Raw genomic sequence first — 18,481 nt, 5'->3', positions numbered from 1 at the left:
CTTCATTTTGTGTGGTAAACAGGAAGTCATTTGGGACCTCTTTTAATTATTTATTTCTTTTCTTGTCTTTAGGAGTTGTACAGATGTTCTGTGCTGTATGATCTTCCTACTGTGTATTGTTGGCTACATTGTTTTAGGACTTGTGGGTGAGTAAATACAGGTATAGAAAATATTTAACACTTGCTAATGGAATAACTAAGTCAGCGTCACATATTAAACATTAATTATTGTCTTCCAAAAGCCTTCCTATCATTGATTGTTGTTTTTCCTGGAGGAAATGTGCCTCACCAGGATTTATCAGGTAGCAGACAATAAAAAATGAACATGAAGCAGTTGAGTCAAAGGCAAGCCCAAATTACTTAAGTAAATACAATTATAAAGAAAAAAAGAGAAAAGTTTATGGTTCCTTTTTAATCATTGTTACTTTTGAAATTCTAATAAGCAACCAATTATGTTCATGTTGCTGTTTGCAAATAAGAACTAGGGCCTAGATCATTTTAGGTAATACTAATACATAAACTTTTCTTTTTATAAGCAAATTAAAAAGAAGGAACAATTATTAAGAATTTCACCAGATAATTCATTGACATACAAAAAGTTCTAGTCTCTTTGCCCAAGAGACATCTAGCAAAGAGATGCCTTGTTATTTATTGTTAAGTTAAAGATTTTACTATGAAAGTGAAAATAAGAGAAGTATGGAGATTCTTTATTTGAATTTTGTTTTGTTTTGTTTTGTTTTGTTTTGTTTTTTTGAGACACAGTCTCGCTGTGTCCCCAGGCTGGAGTGCAGTAGCACAATCTCGGCTCACTGCAACCTCCAGCTCCCTGGTTCAAGTGATTCGCCTGTCTCAGCCTCCCGAGTAGCTGGGATTACAGGCATGCACTACCATGCCCAGCTCATTTTTGTATTTTTTTTTTTTTTTATTAGAGACAGGGTTTCACCATGTTGGCCAGGATGGTCTTGATCTCCTGACCTCATGATGTGCCCTCCTTGGCCTCCCAAAGTGCTGGGATTACAGGCATGAGCCACCATGCCTGGCCTATTTGAATTTTTTTTAAACAACTACCAATGTTACTAGTATGAATATTTTCTGCAAAAAAAAAAAAGGTTTCACAATTGTATATGAATGGATCAAACTTTTTTCCCTCAGAGACGTAGGTTCTGTCCTTTAAATTCTGACTTAGGAAACTTTAATATGTTGTTATTGGGGTGAAAGTTGTGAAAGTCAGATATTAGCTAGTACCAGTAATTAATGGCATGGAGTCAATGTGGATAGAATGTATTAGCAGAAAGAAAGTTATACCCTAACTGGGGAACAATGAAAAATATTTTTCCGTGCTCTTCAGTTTTTTCTTCTAATAAGATAAATACTTTGAGAACACCAATTGAAAGTCATTTCCAAAAGATAATCTCGATATTGCCATGCAAAAGCTACACAGAATTGGAGAATTCAAAAAATTAAGACAGGAAAATAGGGAGGGAGAGAAAAATAAAGGAGCATAAGTCACAAAGTAAATATATTCTTCTAAAATCTTCAGAACTTTTTTTCATTATTTCTTAAAGTGATTTAACTTCTAAACATTAATGAGGTTGTAGTACAATATGTAATCTCTAGAGTAAATATTATAATAAAATAAATTTTCTTACACAAAATTTAGAATTTTGGTTTCTCTCACTTTGGAACACATCTTTCTTATCTATGTAATTTTTTTTTTTTTTTACTTTTCATCATAGAATTGAAATTTGTTACATAAGTGAAAGATTTGGAATCAGGTACATCTAGAGTTTCATCATTTTTTTGATGGTCTTGGGTTACTTACTCAACCTCAGTTTTCTTACCTGGAAAATATGGAAACATTACCCGCCTTTCAGGGCTGTTGTGAGGAGTAAATGAAATAATACCTAACTATACCAATAATGCTGCATAACAGTTCTGGGTAGTAGTTTGTTTGCTACCATTGTATAACTGAGTTGTCCTGAATTTTAATAAATTTCTTTTCAATATAATTTACAATATTATTACCATGGCAACCCATAATTTGGGCTATTAAAGTTTGACTGCACAGAGAAACTTCACAAAGATCTCTTCCTGTGACCAGAATCTTTTCACTAGGAGACCTTATTCCTTCATCAAATAAGTCTGTCCTCTGTATCTCAAAGCCAGTCTAATGTAGTCCACAGAAAAATGCTTTGTGTCCTTATATAGGGTAGGAAAACCCACTGCCACTCTCCTGTAAACAAAACAGAGGAGTGTATGCCATTATTTTCTCTGGAGCAAGATAAGAAATTTGCCTTTCTTTTTCCCAGAACTCCAAATTCAGTTTGTAAATGTCTTAATTCACATAAGGAAATTGGCAGATAAATGTTGCTCAATGAAAAACTATGTTGAGTAGTAAATTAATTCAGTGATGTCTCCAGATTAATCCCAATGCCACTGATTAAAATGAGTGACTCACAAAATTCACTAAATATATATACTATTTTTCATCCCTGAACTATAAATAGCCTTACTGGCTTCGTTTCAAGATAAACTTAATTCTTTGATTATATCTAATGTTGGACTAAAAGAAGCACGAGGGGAAACTATGGCAGAGGTTACTAGAAGTGTGAAGGACTTTTTAACATGCAAGAATATATACCTTCATCTGAGCAAATATGATGCTAAGTCAGTTTCACTGATGTGTTACAGGTATTTTGGTGTCTTTTGCCAACTGTATTAGTGCCTTTGTAGACTTATCTATCATCCATGATCTTTTCATAAGGAAGTGTTTTCATGAAAGAGACATGTTTTTTTCTTGTTTTTACAAAATCTGCTGAGAGAAACTGTTATTTGCCCTTTATGCAGAATATGGCCAGCTAGGGTAATACTTCAATACAACAGAGATACTTAACATTTGACTGATGAACAGCAGAACCTTTGTTCAAGTGGATGAAGTGGAGTCTGGGTAGAAGTAATCAAATCTTGAAAGATCAAACTAACCTTTATGATAATAACCCTCCTTTTTCCTACTTTGGTGATGATTACTATTCAATTATTGTACTAATTAGAAAAAATGAATATTTATTATGCAAATTATTCTTTGTTATACTTATTGCTGTCATTAAGTATACAATAATAGCACAATTTTAACATTCAATAAATTTTTATGTCGAGGCGTGGTGGCCATGGCTCATACCTCTAACCCCAGCACTTCGGGAGGCCAAGACTGGCCAATAGCTTGAGTTCATGAGTTTGGGACCAGCCTGGGCAACATGGAGAATTCCTGTCCCTACAAGAAATACAAAAATTAGACAGGTGTTGTGGTGTGCTCCTGTAGTCTCAGCTACTTGGGAGGTTGAGGTGGGAGGATGGCTTGAGCCTGGAAGGCAGATGTTGCAGTGAGCTGAGATCACACCACTGCACTCCAGCCTGGGTGAAAGAGCCAGGCTTTGTCTCAAAAATAAATAAGTAAGTAAATAATTTTAATTTGTTTTCTTTTTAAGTTGATTACTCTTTGGGTGATTTAGTTCATTATTGTATTTACTTAGGAAGTGCTTGAAGTTATGATCCAAAGTTTGTTTTGGTTTTGCTTTTTTTAACCTTTCCCAGGGGTAATTATCTCTAGTAGCTGAGAAAGTAAGAAGTTAACAAGAAAGTTAATGCAAACAAGACCAGAACTCTGTCACCATGCTGTAAGAAACTCAAGCTCTGTGTAGCAGCTATGTGGAGGAGTCCGGGCCAACAGGCTCAGCTGGACTCCCAGGAATAATTAGTGTCCACTATCAGCCCAGTTGGGTTTTCTGAAGCCCCAGTCAACACCTGACTGTATGAGAGATCCCAAGGGAGAATTAAGCCCTTCCCAAAATTCCTGACACCCCAAATCATGAGCAAAATAAAAATTTGTTGTATTAAGACAGCAAGTTTGGGGTGCAACAATAGATAAGCAGAACAAAATTTGGTACCTGGAAGTGGGATTCTGGTTTAACAAAACCTACAATACAGGCATTGGTTTTGAGACCAGGTGGTGTTCAGAAATCCAGTGGGTTTTGTGGAGGCTGCCAGTGAGTGTGAAAGAAAATGAGAAAGACGTGATTGGAAGCAGCGGGGAAGGGCACCTCACTATGTAGTGGTGAAAAGTCTGGCATCACTGTTGCTGTGGTAATGCGGGATGTAGGAAATGTACCTAATGAATTCAATGATCTAGATAAAGAAATCATCCTTAGGAGAGTAGCTAACTCTGCTGAGCCTTGTCCACACTTGGACCTGACTTAGGTGATGAGATCTAGACCTTAAGCCTGAGCCTGATGAGGTAATTGGATGAAGTTTCTGGGGATTTTGAGAGAAGATAAGTGTATTTACATTAGAAGGGAACATATTTTTAAAAAAAAGAAAAAAATACTGGGTAGAGGGTAGACTACGGTATCCTTAATACATGGCTACAAATTATTTGTCATTTTTCCCATTGAGAAGGAGGATCTGCAATCCTTTCCCCTTGAATACAGTCAGGCTTGTGATTGCTTCTTTAATAGAGAAATGAACCAAGCCAAAGCAGAGCAGTAAAGAGCCTTGACATGCAGGTAATTTATAGATCAGTAGAAAGGATTAAAGGAATTGCATCATGGCTTGAGTGGAGACAGTGGATCTGAAAATACCAAGTAGAGAAAGAAAGAAATTTACATAACTACACAAGGCTAATTCTCATATTCAGCCTTAATCCTTCATAGAAAAAGGTAGAGAATAAACAAAATAGTTAATAATAAAGTAGTCAAAATTGACCTCATCATTTCTGATATTAAATTATATGTTCATTGTTTGGGGGCAATAATACAGTCACATCTATTTTTTCATTTATTACTTAAGGAAATCTAGCATATCACACTCTTTCCTGACCTAAAGTTTCCCAAAACACCAAGGAGGGAGCAACCTGATTTCCAATCTCTAGGTGGAGAGACTTTGTAGTGTTCTGGAGATCTGACATTTTGGTTGTGCCATTTAGTATCATTTCATAGTCCATTGCTCATCTTAATCTTCCCACTACTGTAGTGGCTTCCCAATCCAAGACTACTGCTTTTTAAGTATTTCAGCAATATTCAAACATTGGTTCCCAAAGCATGACAAGAGTCAGAATAGGTGCATTCAAACGGGCTTCTTGCTTGATCAGAACCAGCCCTTACTCTTAGGCGCCGCTTTTAAGCCTAGGACCCCAGCCCAGTCTCTTCCTCCATGGTAAGTTCCCTTTGAGGGTATTTTTATCCTTTTTGTCCAGCAAGCCTAGTTCAGGGTCAATCTGATCTATTCTAAATTAAAATCTCAGGAAGAAAAGTTTGACGTCTTATCTCTTCCTTCTCTTAAAGCGAATTGGTCTTCCTCTATCCCAATAAACATGAGGAAGGAAGAAAGCATATTTTCATAACTAAGAGAAGTCACTCAAGTGACCTTTTGAAGAACAAAGATAATTCCAAGATGACTTTTTCATTCTGCCCATACAAAGAAGCAGTGAACAGTTTATCTTACTAATAAACACATAAATATACATTTTAAATTTAATTTAATTTTTTAGTTTTATGAGCTATGATTGACACATTTTTTAAAGTATATATTTAAGGTATACAACCTGGTATTTTAGTATATATATATATATATATCTTGTGTAAAGATCTCCACAGTCAGGCTAACATATATATCACCTGACATAGTTACTTTTGTTTGTAAGTGAGTGTTTGGAAAGAACAGTTAAGATATATTCTCTTAGCAAATTTCAAGAATAAAATACATTATTAACTATAGTCAATACTGTAAATCAGATCTATAGAACTGATTCATCTTCTAACTGAAAGTTCATACTCTTGATCCGTTATCTCCTAATTTCTCCCACACCCCCAGATCCTGGCAACAACCATTCTACTCTCTGCTTCTATGAGTTGGAGTATTTTAGATTTCACATATAAAGGAGATCATGCAATATTTTTCTTCTAGGTCTGGTTTATTTCACTTAGCATAATGTCCTCTAGGTTCATTCATGTTGTCACAACTTGGCAGGATCTTCTTCTTTTTTAAGGCTTAAAAATATTCCATTTTGTGTGTATATGTGTATGTATGTATACACACACACACACACACAAGCACACATACACTATAATTTCTTTATCCATTCAACTACTGATCGATACTTAAATTGATTCCAAATCTCAGCTATTGTGAATAATGCTGCAATGGACATGGGCGTACAGATATCTCTTCAACATACTGAGTTCAAATCTTTTGGGTAAATATCCAGATGTGAGACTGCTGGATCATATGATAATTCTATTTTTAATTTTTTGAGCGACCTCCATGCTATCATTCATAATGGCTATACTAATTTACATTCCTACTAACAGTATACAAGAATTCCCTTTTTCTCTACACCTTCTCAACACTTATCTCTTGTCTTTTTTATAATAACCATCTGTACCTCACTAGGCATCCTGTTGTTCTAATTTGGGAGCTTGGTGATGTGACCACAATATTCATTGCAAGAGGAAACTGGCAATTGGGAATGAGTATAACTGGAAATTACATTGTGCTGTTACTCTACTTTGGAACTAAAGTAAACCTATCAGATCACAGCTTGGAAACATTGTTTTAGCCGAGTAAAATCATATCTCACAATTAAAAAGTAAGAATTTTTAGAAATTCCAGTTCCATTGCTTTTTAAATTGTTCCAGGGAACTTTTCTTAAATGTTCATTGTGTTTATAACCAGAATCAGTATTAAATGTCCTTTTGCATTCTTTACAAATGTATAAATATTTACAAATTAATTTACAAACCTATACTTCCTTTTATTTTGGAAGTCTTCATATTGAAAAGAAAGTACTTAGTTTTCACTGTTACTTGAGCAGATTTTTGAGTATTGAGTGAGTTTTTACTGTTTTTTTTTTTTATTTTGTTGAGTGCATACATGGGAGGTGATTTTAAGTGGAATATTGTTATCATGAGAGGGACTGATTTGTGCTCAAGGACATGACCCTAAACTCACCATTGGGTAGAAGAGGCCACCTGTGAAATGATAAACATCATTTTTCTTATCTAAGCAACAGTATACAGGGCTGCTTCTAAAAATGTTTCTATAGCAGCGGTGTCATCAACACAGATTTTCAAGTTCGGTATCATGTGTCCTATTATCTGCTTCATTGCATTTGTAAATTGCTTGTGTTAAAAAGCCATAAGCACAATTTGGCAGGCCTGTTCCTCACATGTTAAAACAGTTAAAATGTACCTTTAAGGGATACAAAGTAATGATTTGAAAGCCAACATTCCCAACCAGCAAGTGTTTAGGGAATGCCTTCCCTGCCCCAAACAGATTTGCAGTTAATTTTTAAGTGTCAGTGCAAGCAGTTGGTGTAATCACATTTTCTCCTTGACAGAGGGCTTTTAAATGGCTGCAACTCCTGACTCAACCCTAGAGCACAACAAGAACATGCTTTGCAAATGTTTGAAAATGAGAGATAATGTTAGATCATAATGCTCACTCCTGGTACTTCAGAAACATGCATTTCCTCAATATGAGTGAAAAGATAATTTGCCTGAATAAATTTTTCACCATCTCTTACCAATCTTTGGTTATCTGCTATGAATTTCCCTAATAGAATTCTTTTACAAATAATTTCTCTTCTCTCTTCTCTTTCTGTTTTATACACCCAAGACACACATGTGCACATGCACAAACATTAGTCATCTTCACTTAAAGTGGTGTTTTAAAATTTTTCTAAAACAGTGAGATAATGAAAAAAGATGATTGAGCCAGATTTGTATTGGTTTTATTCACCAACATAACCCAAGTAGTTTAATTCTAGAGCCTGTGCTCTTGAACACTACACTATACTGTATTTTATTTAATAAAGACAATAAATGATGAATAAGTAATGAAGGTTACTGAGAGAGTAATGAAGGTTACAGAACCCCATGATCCTCAGCTAATGCTTTTCTCTTCCTCCTTCCCCTCCCACCTCCTCTAATTCCACACTGAGTTGGGCTTAACACAGCGAGTATCCAAGAACAGTTTGGGGCATAAATGAAAGGCAGTTATTCTTCTGCCATCAAAGATCATCAACAATCTATTATCTTCAGTCTCGCCCCTCTGAGACTGATATGGGTCACTTTGCTGCAGTGCCATTGTTAATTTTCAGTAATTAAAAAAAAAAGCCGGGCGCAGTGGCTCAAGCCTGTAATCCCAGCAGTTTGGGAGGCCGAGACGGGCGGATCACGAGGTCAGAAGATCGAGACCATCCTGGCTAACACGGTGAAACCCCGTCTCTACTAAAAAATACAAAAAACTAGCCAGGCGAGGTGGCGGGCGCCTGTAGTGCCAGCTACTCGGGAGGCTGAGGCAGGAGAAGGGCGTAAACCCAGGAGGCGGAGCTTGCAGTGAGCTGAGATTGCGCCACTGCACTCCAGCCTGGGCGACAGAGCGAGACTCCGTCTCAAAAAAAAAAAAAAAAAAATTAGCCTCTATTATGTACAAACTAAAAAGGGGAGTGTATTCTTTATCATAATCCACACCTAAATAGTTGGTTTTCTTTCCTTTAGTTAATTCTTGTACTATGGAGTAAATAAAATTATTTTAGGCAATGTTTCATTCTTTGGCAAGAAAAACCTCAAAGGATTTCATGGGCCTCTCAAAAAAGTGTTATTTACTAGTAGATGTTAATGAGTATTCCACGTAACATTTTCAGATATAATACATTGCATGGATTTTTAGGAACCATGAGAGCTGCTTCATATAAAGCAAGAAGATGTGGCTAATTATAGAACCACAGTTAAGCAAGTAAAGACCAAGACCAGAAACCCTGAATAGGGGGTGGCCTCGACCTCTTCCAAGAAAATTTGAATAGGAAGACAAGGACCTACCTGAACAGAACCTTTACCATGGAATTCACAGTTGACACTAACAACTAAAAAAATCTCCCTGTAGTTCATCATAGAAAATCCTAAGATGCTAACTCTCCATCCATATCTGAAATTATGCTTTACCCTGCTTTCTGTGTAAGCACCACACTGGTCTCCTGTCTGTCCTCAGTACCCATCACACTCCCACCCCTCACAGGCCGTGTGTCCACGTTGTTCATGTGCTGGAAGCCTCTTGGGCCTCTATTCATTTTTGAGGTCTCATCTCCTGAATCACTTCTTCAGAAACATTATCCCTGACTTCCCTCATGTGATCATCTGCCTCTGTGAATCATGCTTTTCGTGCTACATATTGCTCCTTTGTAGCACGTGTCAGAATTGGAATTTTACATTTATTTTTGCAGTTAATTCATTAAAATCTATTTATCCCAACAGACTGTAGGCTTTGGGAGAGCAAGGACCATTATATTCCCAGGGTCTAGCTTGGTGCTGGCACAGAGGAAGTACTCAAAAAATATTTGTAGAATGAATGATGAAATTATTTGTAGAATGAATGAAGGAAAAAAACCCCATAAACTCCTGTCCTCATTATTTCAACTACTGCCTTACCTTAAAAATGATAATGAAAAACCTATCTGCTAATGTGAATGAAAATCTTAAATAAAATCTTGAATACTGGTGGTCTAACATCGACTTAGAATAATCAGAAAATTAGATGTATTAAAGTAATCAGCAAAAAGTCAAATGCAAAAAAAAAAAAAAAACCACACTTGTTATAAAAAACTGACTTTCCTTTCTTGGTAATTTGGTTGTTTTTCTGTTTTCTTAAATTCTGTGCCTATTTTTTACAAATCTGTTTTAAGGATATGCTTTGCTTTGTCCCTTCTTTTACATCCTATTCTCACTCCTTCCAATTCATAGACCTTGAAATTTAGATGTATCTTCGTGCTCTTTGCTACTGCTGTTTCACGTAGCAGTAAATTCTGATTAAAGATAGTCTGAAAACCATATATATATATATAATATATATATATATAAAGACAGTCTGAAAACCATGTGTGTATATATATATATAAAGTCTGAAAACCATATATACACACACACACACACACACACACATATATATATACACATATATACACACACATATATATGTAGTTGTTGTTGTTGTTGTTGTTGAGACGGAGTCTCACTCTGTCCCCCAGGCTGGAGTGCAGTGGCGCAATCTCCGCTCACTGCAAGCTCCGCCTCCCGGGTTCACGCCATTCTCCTGCCTCAGTCTCCCTAGTAGCTGGGACTACAGGCGGCCACCACCACGCCGGGCTAATTTTTTTGTATTTTTAGTAGAGACAGGGTTTCACCGTGTTAGCCAGGATGGTCTCCATCTCCTGACCTCGTGATCCGCCCACCTTGGCCTCCCAAAGTGCTGGGATTACAGGCTTGAGCCACTGCGCCTGTCCTCAACCTTACATATTTTTTTAAATGAAGTGCTAAATGTCTTGCTGTATATATCTGAAGTCCCGCTCTTTAATGGACTGGTCACTTGTTCAGAATATGGGCTGGGCATTTTTCATTTTCCCCTCCAAATCTAGTCCTTATTCTCCTCATCCTTCTCTGTCCCTTGGGAATCTGGCATTTATGAGTTACACCAAGTGGCTCTCTTGTCCTCTGGCTTCCAGTTTGGTGAGATGGGAGGGTAGGAGCGTGAGTCTGTAGATTTCTGCCTTTGACTCTCTTGCTGATGGGTCACAACAGGTTGGCTACACCTCTCTAAGGCTCCTGCTCCCGTCAGTGCTGTCAGTGAGCTCTCTCCATTCAGATTGGCCTCCTGGATTTGGGTTACCCCTCCTGTGCCTCTTGAGGCCTAGGTGTGGAAATGGCTCCCTATTGGTGCCAACCTCTGGGTTCTACATCAGCTCCTGCTTATTTCCCTTCATGCTGTTCATGCTTTTATGAATATCTCCTTTATTAAACTCTACTCAACTATTCTATATGAGTTTAACATCTGTTTCCTGCTAGGACCCTGCCATACTCTAGAAAACAGCTCCCCAGCCTCGAGAAGGCATTGTTTCCTACAAGGGGATATAACTGGCTCATCAGGGGATTATTCTACCATTCCATTATGCCAGCTACTTCTGGTTGAATGGGGCTCAGTGTTGGTCATCTATGCTGATAAATTTGTTACGTACACATTGTTAGAAGCCAGGTCATCCTTTGTGAGTGCAAGTCCATGTTATCAAAACCCACACATAATCTTCATCTCTCTTATCATGGTTACTTTATTACAAAATCATTGAATGAGTGGTTTCCATCTTGATTATTGAAAACTACCTCTACAGAAGGGGCTTCACTAAGCAGCCACACGAGCATAAGTATCTTCACATTCTGGGTCCATTTAGAGGTCAATCCTTGTAGTTTTTTCTCAAACTTCCTGGACATTGATTGTCTAATATTTTTCTTTTCTAGTCCATGACATTGTAGCGAAATCATTGGCCTCTATCTATAAATAGATTAAATGATTCAGATCTTCTACTCTTCCGGTCAAAGTAGATAACCAGAAGAATTTACCTTAGTCAATGCCAACGGATCCTCCACAGCCATCTATAAATCTGGTTTAATTTTTTCCTTCTCAGTCTGCTGATCAAAGGTACCTTTCCATGATCAAATTCCCATGATCAAAGAGACCTTTTCATGTATGTGTTTCTTTAACACATACCTATTGGCATCGGAAGTTAATATATTGTTATTGTAAGAATTCTTCTTATGTAACTTTGTGGAGCCTTTGTGACCTTCTGACACATTGTAGGAATATGTCATTTCCATTGGGAATGGAGTGCTGCTGGGCACAACCACCTCTAGACTTGATGGACCAAATAGTATCCTTTAAGCATCATGATGGGAAGCTCATGTCATTGGGTGTTCATTCAGGGACAAGGGGCTATTTCTCAAAAGAAGAATAGTTATTTTCTGAAAAAAACACAGATTTTCTTCAACACCCTGGAGACCTCTACTGTGACTCTCTAATAAGCATTTGCCACAGGTCCCATAAAGTGTCTTGCTTTTGACAGGTATTTTAGACCCAGTGGCACACCTGTTTGTACAGTAGTCTGGATTATCTGAAAAGTATTTTATTTCTCTGAGCTCTACTCAAATCTGGCAACTAATAAGTATTGCACCCCTTTTAATAGCAGAAAATGTAAGATGCAGTAACTTATCTTCCACTATGGAGAAGATGTAATTACTGGAACCCTCAGGAATTTTACTGAGGTGGAAGACTCCTGTATTGTCATAAAATTTTTCTCCTATCCATTAGCACACAAGTGTCTGTATAAGGCCTCAAGATTATATGCTAATCACTATTCCCCAGATCTTATCAGCATGATGCTATGAATATAATGAATCTGTGTGGCAACCTGTGGAGTAAAGATATTTTCAAAACCCTGTGGACTAAATTGTTGTGGCAAAGAGCTAGAAAGTCATATACCATTGAGGGAAGAAAGTGAAGATGTGATACTATCCTTGCCAGATAAAAGCAAATACCCCTAAGGTTATCTACTTATTGGAAAAAGTAGAAAGCATTTGTTTGATCTATTGCTGTATCCAAAGTGACAGAGATTGTTTTGATTTGTTCTAGTACAGAGACAATAACTTGAAGAACAGCTGAAATTAAGGCCATGACTTGGTTGAGCTTAAGAGACTACACTAACAATCTTTAGAACCTGTCTTCCCTCTGCACTGCCAATCAGTATCATACATAGTTTCCTTAGGAAGAATGTGCTAAGAAATAGTATTATACTAAATATGAGATGTATTCATATTTATGTGTGCCTATATCATTCGTTCATGAATGACCAAATAAATAGAAATGTGACAATTGACAATTCAGTATGAATGAGTGAATGAAAGGGAGTTTGATCGTATTCTAGACTGGAATTTTAAAATAAAGCTTTTCATGTTTACTTTAAGAACTAAGGTAAATAGATGTCAGATACTGTGTAATAGTTTAGGTCTTAAGGAATATTTTAAATCATGTTTAAGGTTCCATGTGTTAAATCATACAGTGAGGCCTGAAAAATACTAAAATCCTAGAAAGTGTAGCTATAAGCTTAACATATAATAAATTAAATAGAAAAGATGTGTTTCCTAATTATTATGAATATTTAATTTGAAAAAAGAAAGATGGTGAAATTATTTACTTCAAGTATAAAAGTTCTTTTAGGGCTTGCTGCTACAGGCTCTGTGAGACAGCCAAAAAGGTTTGAAGACAAAGGACATAATCTCTTGGAGGCTTCATGGCCCCACCCAGCTCCTGAAAAACCTGAATACTTATCCACACAACCCTAGGGCAACTTGTATCCTTCCTGTACTACTGGAGCTGATGCTGTCTTGAAAGCACCACCTCCTGGCTGGAGGCCAACACAAAATAAAGGCAGTAAATAAATCTACAACCAAGTCCTATCTTCAGCCTCCTTAAACAAAACCAGCAAAAATACGCTTCATAAATGAAAAAAAAATACAAGTTTTTTCAGACAAATAAGTGCTCAGAGAATTTGTCACTACCAAGCCAGCATGACAAGAACTGCTAAAAGGAACTCTAAATCTTGAATCAAATCCTCAAAATAGCATCTCCTTAAAGCATAAATCTCAATGGACCTCTAAAACAATAACACAATGAAAAAAAATCAAGGTGTTTAGTCAACAACTAGCATGATGAATAGAATAGTACCTCACTTTTCAATACTAACATTGAATGTAAATGACGTAAATGTTCCACTTAAAAGATTCAGATTGGCAAAATGGATAAGAATTCACCAACCAGGTATCTGCTGTCTTCAAGCAACTCACCTAACACATAAGGACTCACATAAACTTAAGGTAAAGGGGTGGAAAGAGATATTCCGTGAAAATGAACACCAAAATCAAGCAGGAGTAGCTATTCTTATATCAAACACAACAGACTTTAAAGTGACAGCAGTTTAAAAAGACAAAGAGGGACATCATATAATGATGAAAGAACTAGTCCAACAGGAAACATCACAATTCTATATATATATGCACCTAACTCTAGAGCTCCCAAATTTATAAAACTATTACTACTAGACCTAAGAAATTAGTCACATGTCAACACAATAATAGTGGGAGATTTCAATACTCCACTGACAGCACTAGACAGGTCATCAAGACAAAATGTCAAAAAGTAACAATGGACTTAAACTATAGCCTAGAACAAATGGATTTAACAGCTATTTACAGAAAATTATACCCAACAACTGCAGAATATACATTCTATTCAGCAGCACATGGAACATTTTCCAAGATAGACCATATGATAGGCCACAAAACAAGTTTCAATAAATTTAAGAAAATCAAAATTATATCAAGTAATCTCTCAAACCACAGTAGAATAAAATCAGAAATCAATTTTTAAAGGAACTCTCTTTTTTTTTTTTTTATTTTTTTTCTTTTTTTATTTTTTATTATACTTTAAGTTCTAGGGTACATGTGCATAACGTTTATATCATGTATAACTCCCCAATGCAATCCCTCCCTCCTCCCCCCTCCCCATGATAGGCCCCAGTGTGTGATGTTCCCCTTCCCGAGTCCAAGTGATCAAAACCATGCACATACATGGAAATTAAATAACCTGCTCCTGAATTACCATTGCGTCAACAATAAAATCAAGATGGAAATTTAAAAATTTATTTGAACTGTATGAAAATAGTAACACAATCTATCAAAACCTCTGGGATACAGCAAAAGTGGTGCTAAGAGCACTCTTTGTAGCATTAAATGCTGACATCAAAAAGTCTGAAAGAGCACAAATATACAATCTAAAGTCACACCTCAATGAACTAGAGAAATAAGAACAAACCAAACCCAAACCCAGCAGAAGAAAAGAAATAACATCAAGGAAGAACTAAATAAAATTGAAACACACAAAAAAGATAAATGAAACAAAAAGCTGGTTCTTTGAAAAGATAAAGAAAATTAATCAACCATTAGTGAGATTAATCAAGAAGAGAGAAGATCCAATTAGAAACAAAATGGGAGAATTACAACCAATACAACAGAAATACAAAAGATTATTTAAGGCTACTATGAACACCTGTATGTGCACAAACTAAAAAACCTAGAGGAGATGGATAAATTCCTGGAAATATACAACCCTCCTAGATTAAGCCAGGAAGAAATAGAAACTCTGAACAAACCAACAAGATTGAAATGATAATTTTAAAATTGTCAACAAAAAAAATGTCCAGGACCAGACAGATTCACAGATGAATCTATCAGACATTCAAAGAAAAAGTTGTACCAATCCTATAGACACTATTCCAAAAGATAAAGAGGGAACCTTCTAAATTATTTTATGAAGCCAGTATCACCCTAATGCCAAAACCAGGAAAGAACGTAACACACACACACACACAAAAACTATAGACCACTACTCCTGATGAACATAGATGCAAAAATCCTCAACAAAACACTGGCTAACTGAATCCAACAGCATGCCAAAAAGATAATACATCATGACCAAGTGGATTTCATACCAGAGATTCAGGGATGATTTAACATATGCAAGTCAATAAATGTGATACATCACATAAACAGAATTAAAAACAAAAATTGTATGATCATCTCAATAGACATAGGAAATGTATTTGATAAAATTCAGTGTCCCTTTATTATTAAGGCCCTCAGCAAAAGTGGCATAGAAGGGATACACCTTAAGGTAATAAAAGCCATTTATGAAAAACCCACGGTTAACATTATACTAAACGGGGAGAAGTTTAAAGCATTCCCCCTGAGAACTTAAATAAGAAAAGGATGCTTACTTTCAACACTTCTATTCAGTGTAGCACTAGAAGTCCTAGCCAGAGTAACCAGACAACATTAATAAATAAAGGACATTCAGATCAGTAAAGAGGAAGTCAAACTGTCATTGTTCACCAATGATATGATTTTCTACCTAGAAAACCCTGAAGACTCATCCAAAAAGCTGCTAGAACTGATAAATAAATTCAGTATAAATAAATAAAGTTTCAAGATACAAAATCAATGTACATAAATTAGTAACTGCTATATATAAAGTGACCAAGCTGAGAATCAAATCAAGAACTCAATCCCTTTTATAATAACTGCAAAACAAAAACAAAATACTTAGGAATATACCAAATCAAGGAGGTGACACACCACTACACAGAAAACTATAAAACACTGCTGAAAGAAATCATAGATGACAGAAAAAAATGGAAACATATACCATGCTCATAGATGGGTAGAATCAATATTGTGAAAATGACCATACTGCTGAAAACAATGAGCAGATTCAATGCCATTTTGTATCAAAATACCATTATTATTCACGGAAGTAGAAAAAAAAATCCTAAAATTCATATGGAATCAAAAAGGAGCCTGCATAACCAAAGCAAGAGTAATCAAAAAGAACAAATCTGGAGGGATCACATCACCCATCTTCAAACTGTATTATAAGGCCATAGTCACCAAAATAGCATTGTACTGGTGTAAAAATAGGCAAATATTCTGCCCAATGAAGCAGAACAGAAAACCCAGAAATAAAGCCAAATACTTACAGCCAACTGATCTTCGACAAAGCAAACAAAAACAAAAAGTGGAGAAAGGACATCCTGTTCAACAAATGATGCTGGGATAACTGGTAAGGCACATGTAGAAGAATAAAACTGGATCCTCATCTCTCACCTTATATAAAAATCAACTGAAGATGAATCAATGATTTAAATCTAAGACCTGAAACCATAAAAATTCTAGAAGATAACATCAGAAAAACTCTTCTGAACATTGGCTTAGACAAAAAGTTCATGACCAAGAACCCACCAGCAAATATGACAAAAAAAAAAAGATAAATTGATGGGACTTAATTAAACTAAAAAGCTTCTGCACAGAAAAAGAAATAATCAGCAGAGTAAACAGACAACACACAGAGTTGGAGAAACTCTTCACAAACTATGTATCTGACAAAGGACTAATATTCAGAATTCACAAAAAACTCAAACAAATCAGAAAAACATCAAACAATCCGATCAAAAAGTGGGCAAAGGACATGAATAGACAATTCTCAAAAGAAGATATACAAATGGCCAACAAACACATGAAATAATGCTCAGGATCACTAATTACCAGGGAAATGCAAATCAAAACCGCAACACAATACCACCTTACTCCTGCAAGAGTGACCATAATAAAAAATAATAGATGCTGGTGTGGATGTGATGAAAAGGGAACATTTTACACTGCTGGTGGGAATGTAAACTAGTATAACCACTATGGAAAACAGTGTGGAGATTACTTAAAGAAGTAAAAGTAGATCTACCATTTGATCCAGCAATCCTTCTACTGAGTATCTACCCAGAGAAAAAGAAGTCATTATACAAAAAAGATACTTGCATGTGCATGTTTACAGTCACCTGACTCACAAATGCAAAAATATAGTGTATTAGCCCATTCTCATACTGCTAATAAAAACATACCCGAGACTGGGTAATTTATAAAGGAAAGAGGTTTAATTGACTCACAGTTCAGCATGGCTGGGTAGACCTCAGGAAACTTACAATCATGGTGGAAGGGGAAGCAAACACACCCTTCTTCACATGGTGGCAGGAAAACGTGCAGAGTAAAGGGGGGAAGCCCCTTATAAAAGCATTCGATCTTGTAATCTGTATGGTTCATTTGCTGTTCACTATCACAAGAACAGCACGGGGAAACTGCACCCATGATCTAGTGACCTTCCATGAAGTTCCTCTCCCAACACGTGGGGATTACACTCAGATTATAGTTCAAGATGAAATCGTGGTGGGAACACAGAACCAGACCATATTATTCCACCCCTGGCCCCTTCCAAATCTCACATGCTTCTCACATTTCAAAACACAATTATACCTTCCCAACAGTTCCTTAAAGTCTTAACTCATTTCACCATTAACCCAAAAGTCCAAGTCCCAAATCTCATCTGAGACAAGGCAAGTTCCTTTTGCCTGTGAACCTGTAAAATCAAAAGCAAGTTAATTTACTTCCTAGATATAATAGGGATACAGGCATTGGGTAAATACACCCATTCCAAATGGAAGAAAGTGGCCAAAACAAAGGGGCTATAGGCCCCATGAAAGTCTGTAATCTAATAGGGCAGCCATTAAACCTTAAAATTTTGAAATGATTTTCTTTGATTCTATGTCTCACGTCCAGGTCACACTGGTGCAAAAGATGGGCTCCCATGGTCTTGAGCAGCTCCACCCCTGTGACTTGTCAGGGTACAGCCCCCTTCTCAGCTGTTTTCACTGACTGGCATTGAGTGTCTGCGGCTTTTCCAGGTGCATCATGCAAGCTGTTGGTGGACCTCCCATTCTGGGATCTAGAGGATGGTGGGCCTCTTCTAACAGCTTCACAAGGCAATGCTCCAGTGGATGTTCTGACTTTATATTTCCCTTCTGCACTACCCTAGCAGAGGTTCTTCATGAAGGTTCCACATCTGAAGCAAACGTCTGCCTGGACATCCAGGCATTTCCATACATCCTCTGAAATCTAGGTGAAGGTTCCCAAACCTCAATTCTTGTCTTCTGTGTACCTACAGCACCAAAA

General features: G+C 36.6%; 1 protein-coding gene across 2 annotated transcripts in view; it reads left to right on the top strand.

Annotated features, from left to right (window-relative positions):
- Positions 1-18,481, top strand: part of SLC44A5 (solute carrier family 44 member 5) — a 391,705-nt gene that overhangs the window by 288,851 nt on the left and 84,373 nt on the right. For both annotated transcript variants that reach the window (XM_033225324.1, XM_033225325.1), the window contains one exon: positions 73-146. In XM_033225324.1, the coding sequence (XP_033081215.1) occupies positions 73-146 (74 nt within the window). The remainder of the gene's footprint in view (positions 1-72; positions 147-18,481) is intronic.

The sequence above is a fragment of the Trachypithecus francoisi genome, unplaced genomic scaffold, assembly GCF_009764315.1.
Source record: "Trachypithecus francoisi isolate TF-2019V2 unplaced genomic scaffold, Tfra_2.0 Lachesis_group12, whole genome shotgun sequence".
In the NCBI taxonomy this organism is placed as follows: Eukaryota; Metazoa; Chordata; class Mammalia; order Primates; family Cercopithecidae; genus Trachypithecus; species Trachypithecus francoisi.
This window is presented reverse-complemented; position numbering and strand designations above follow the sequence as displayed.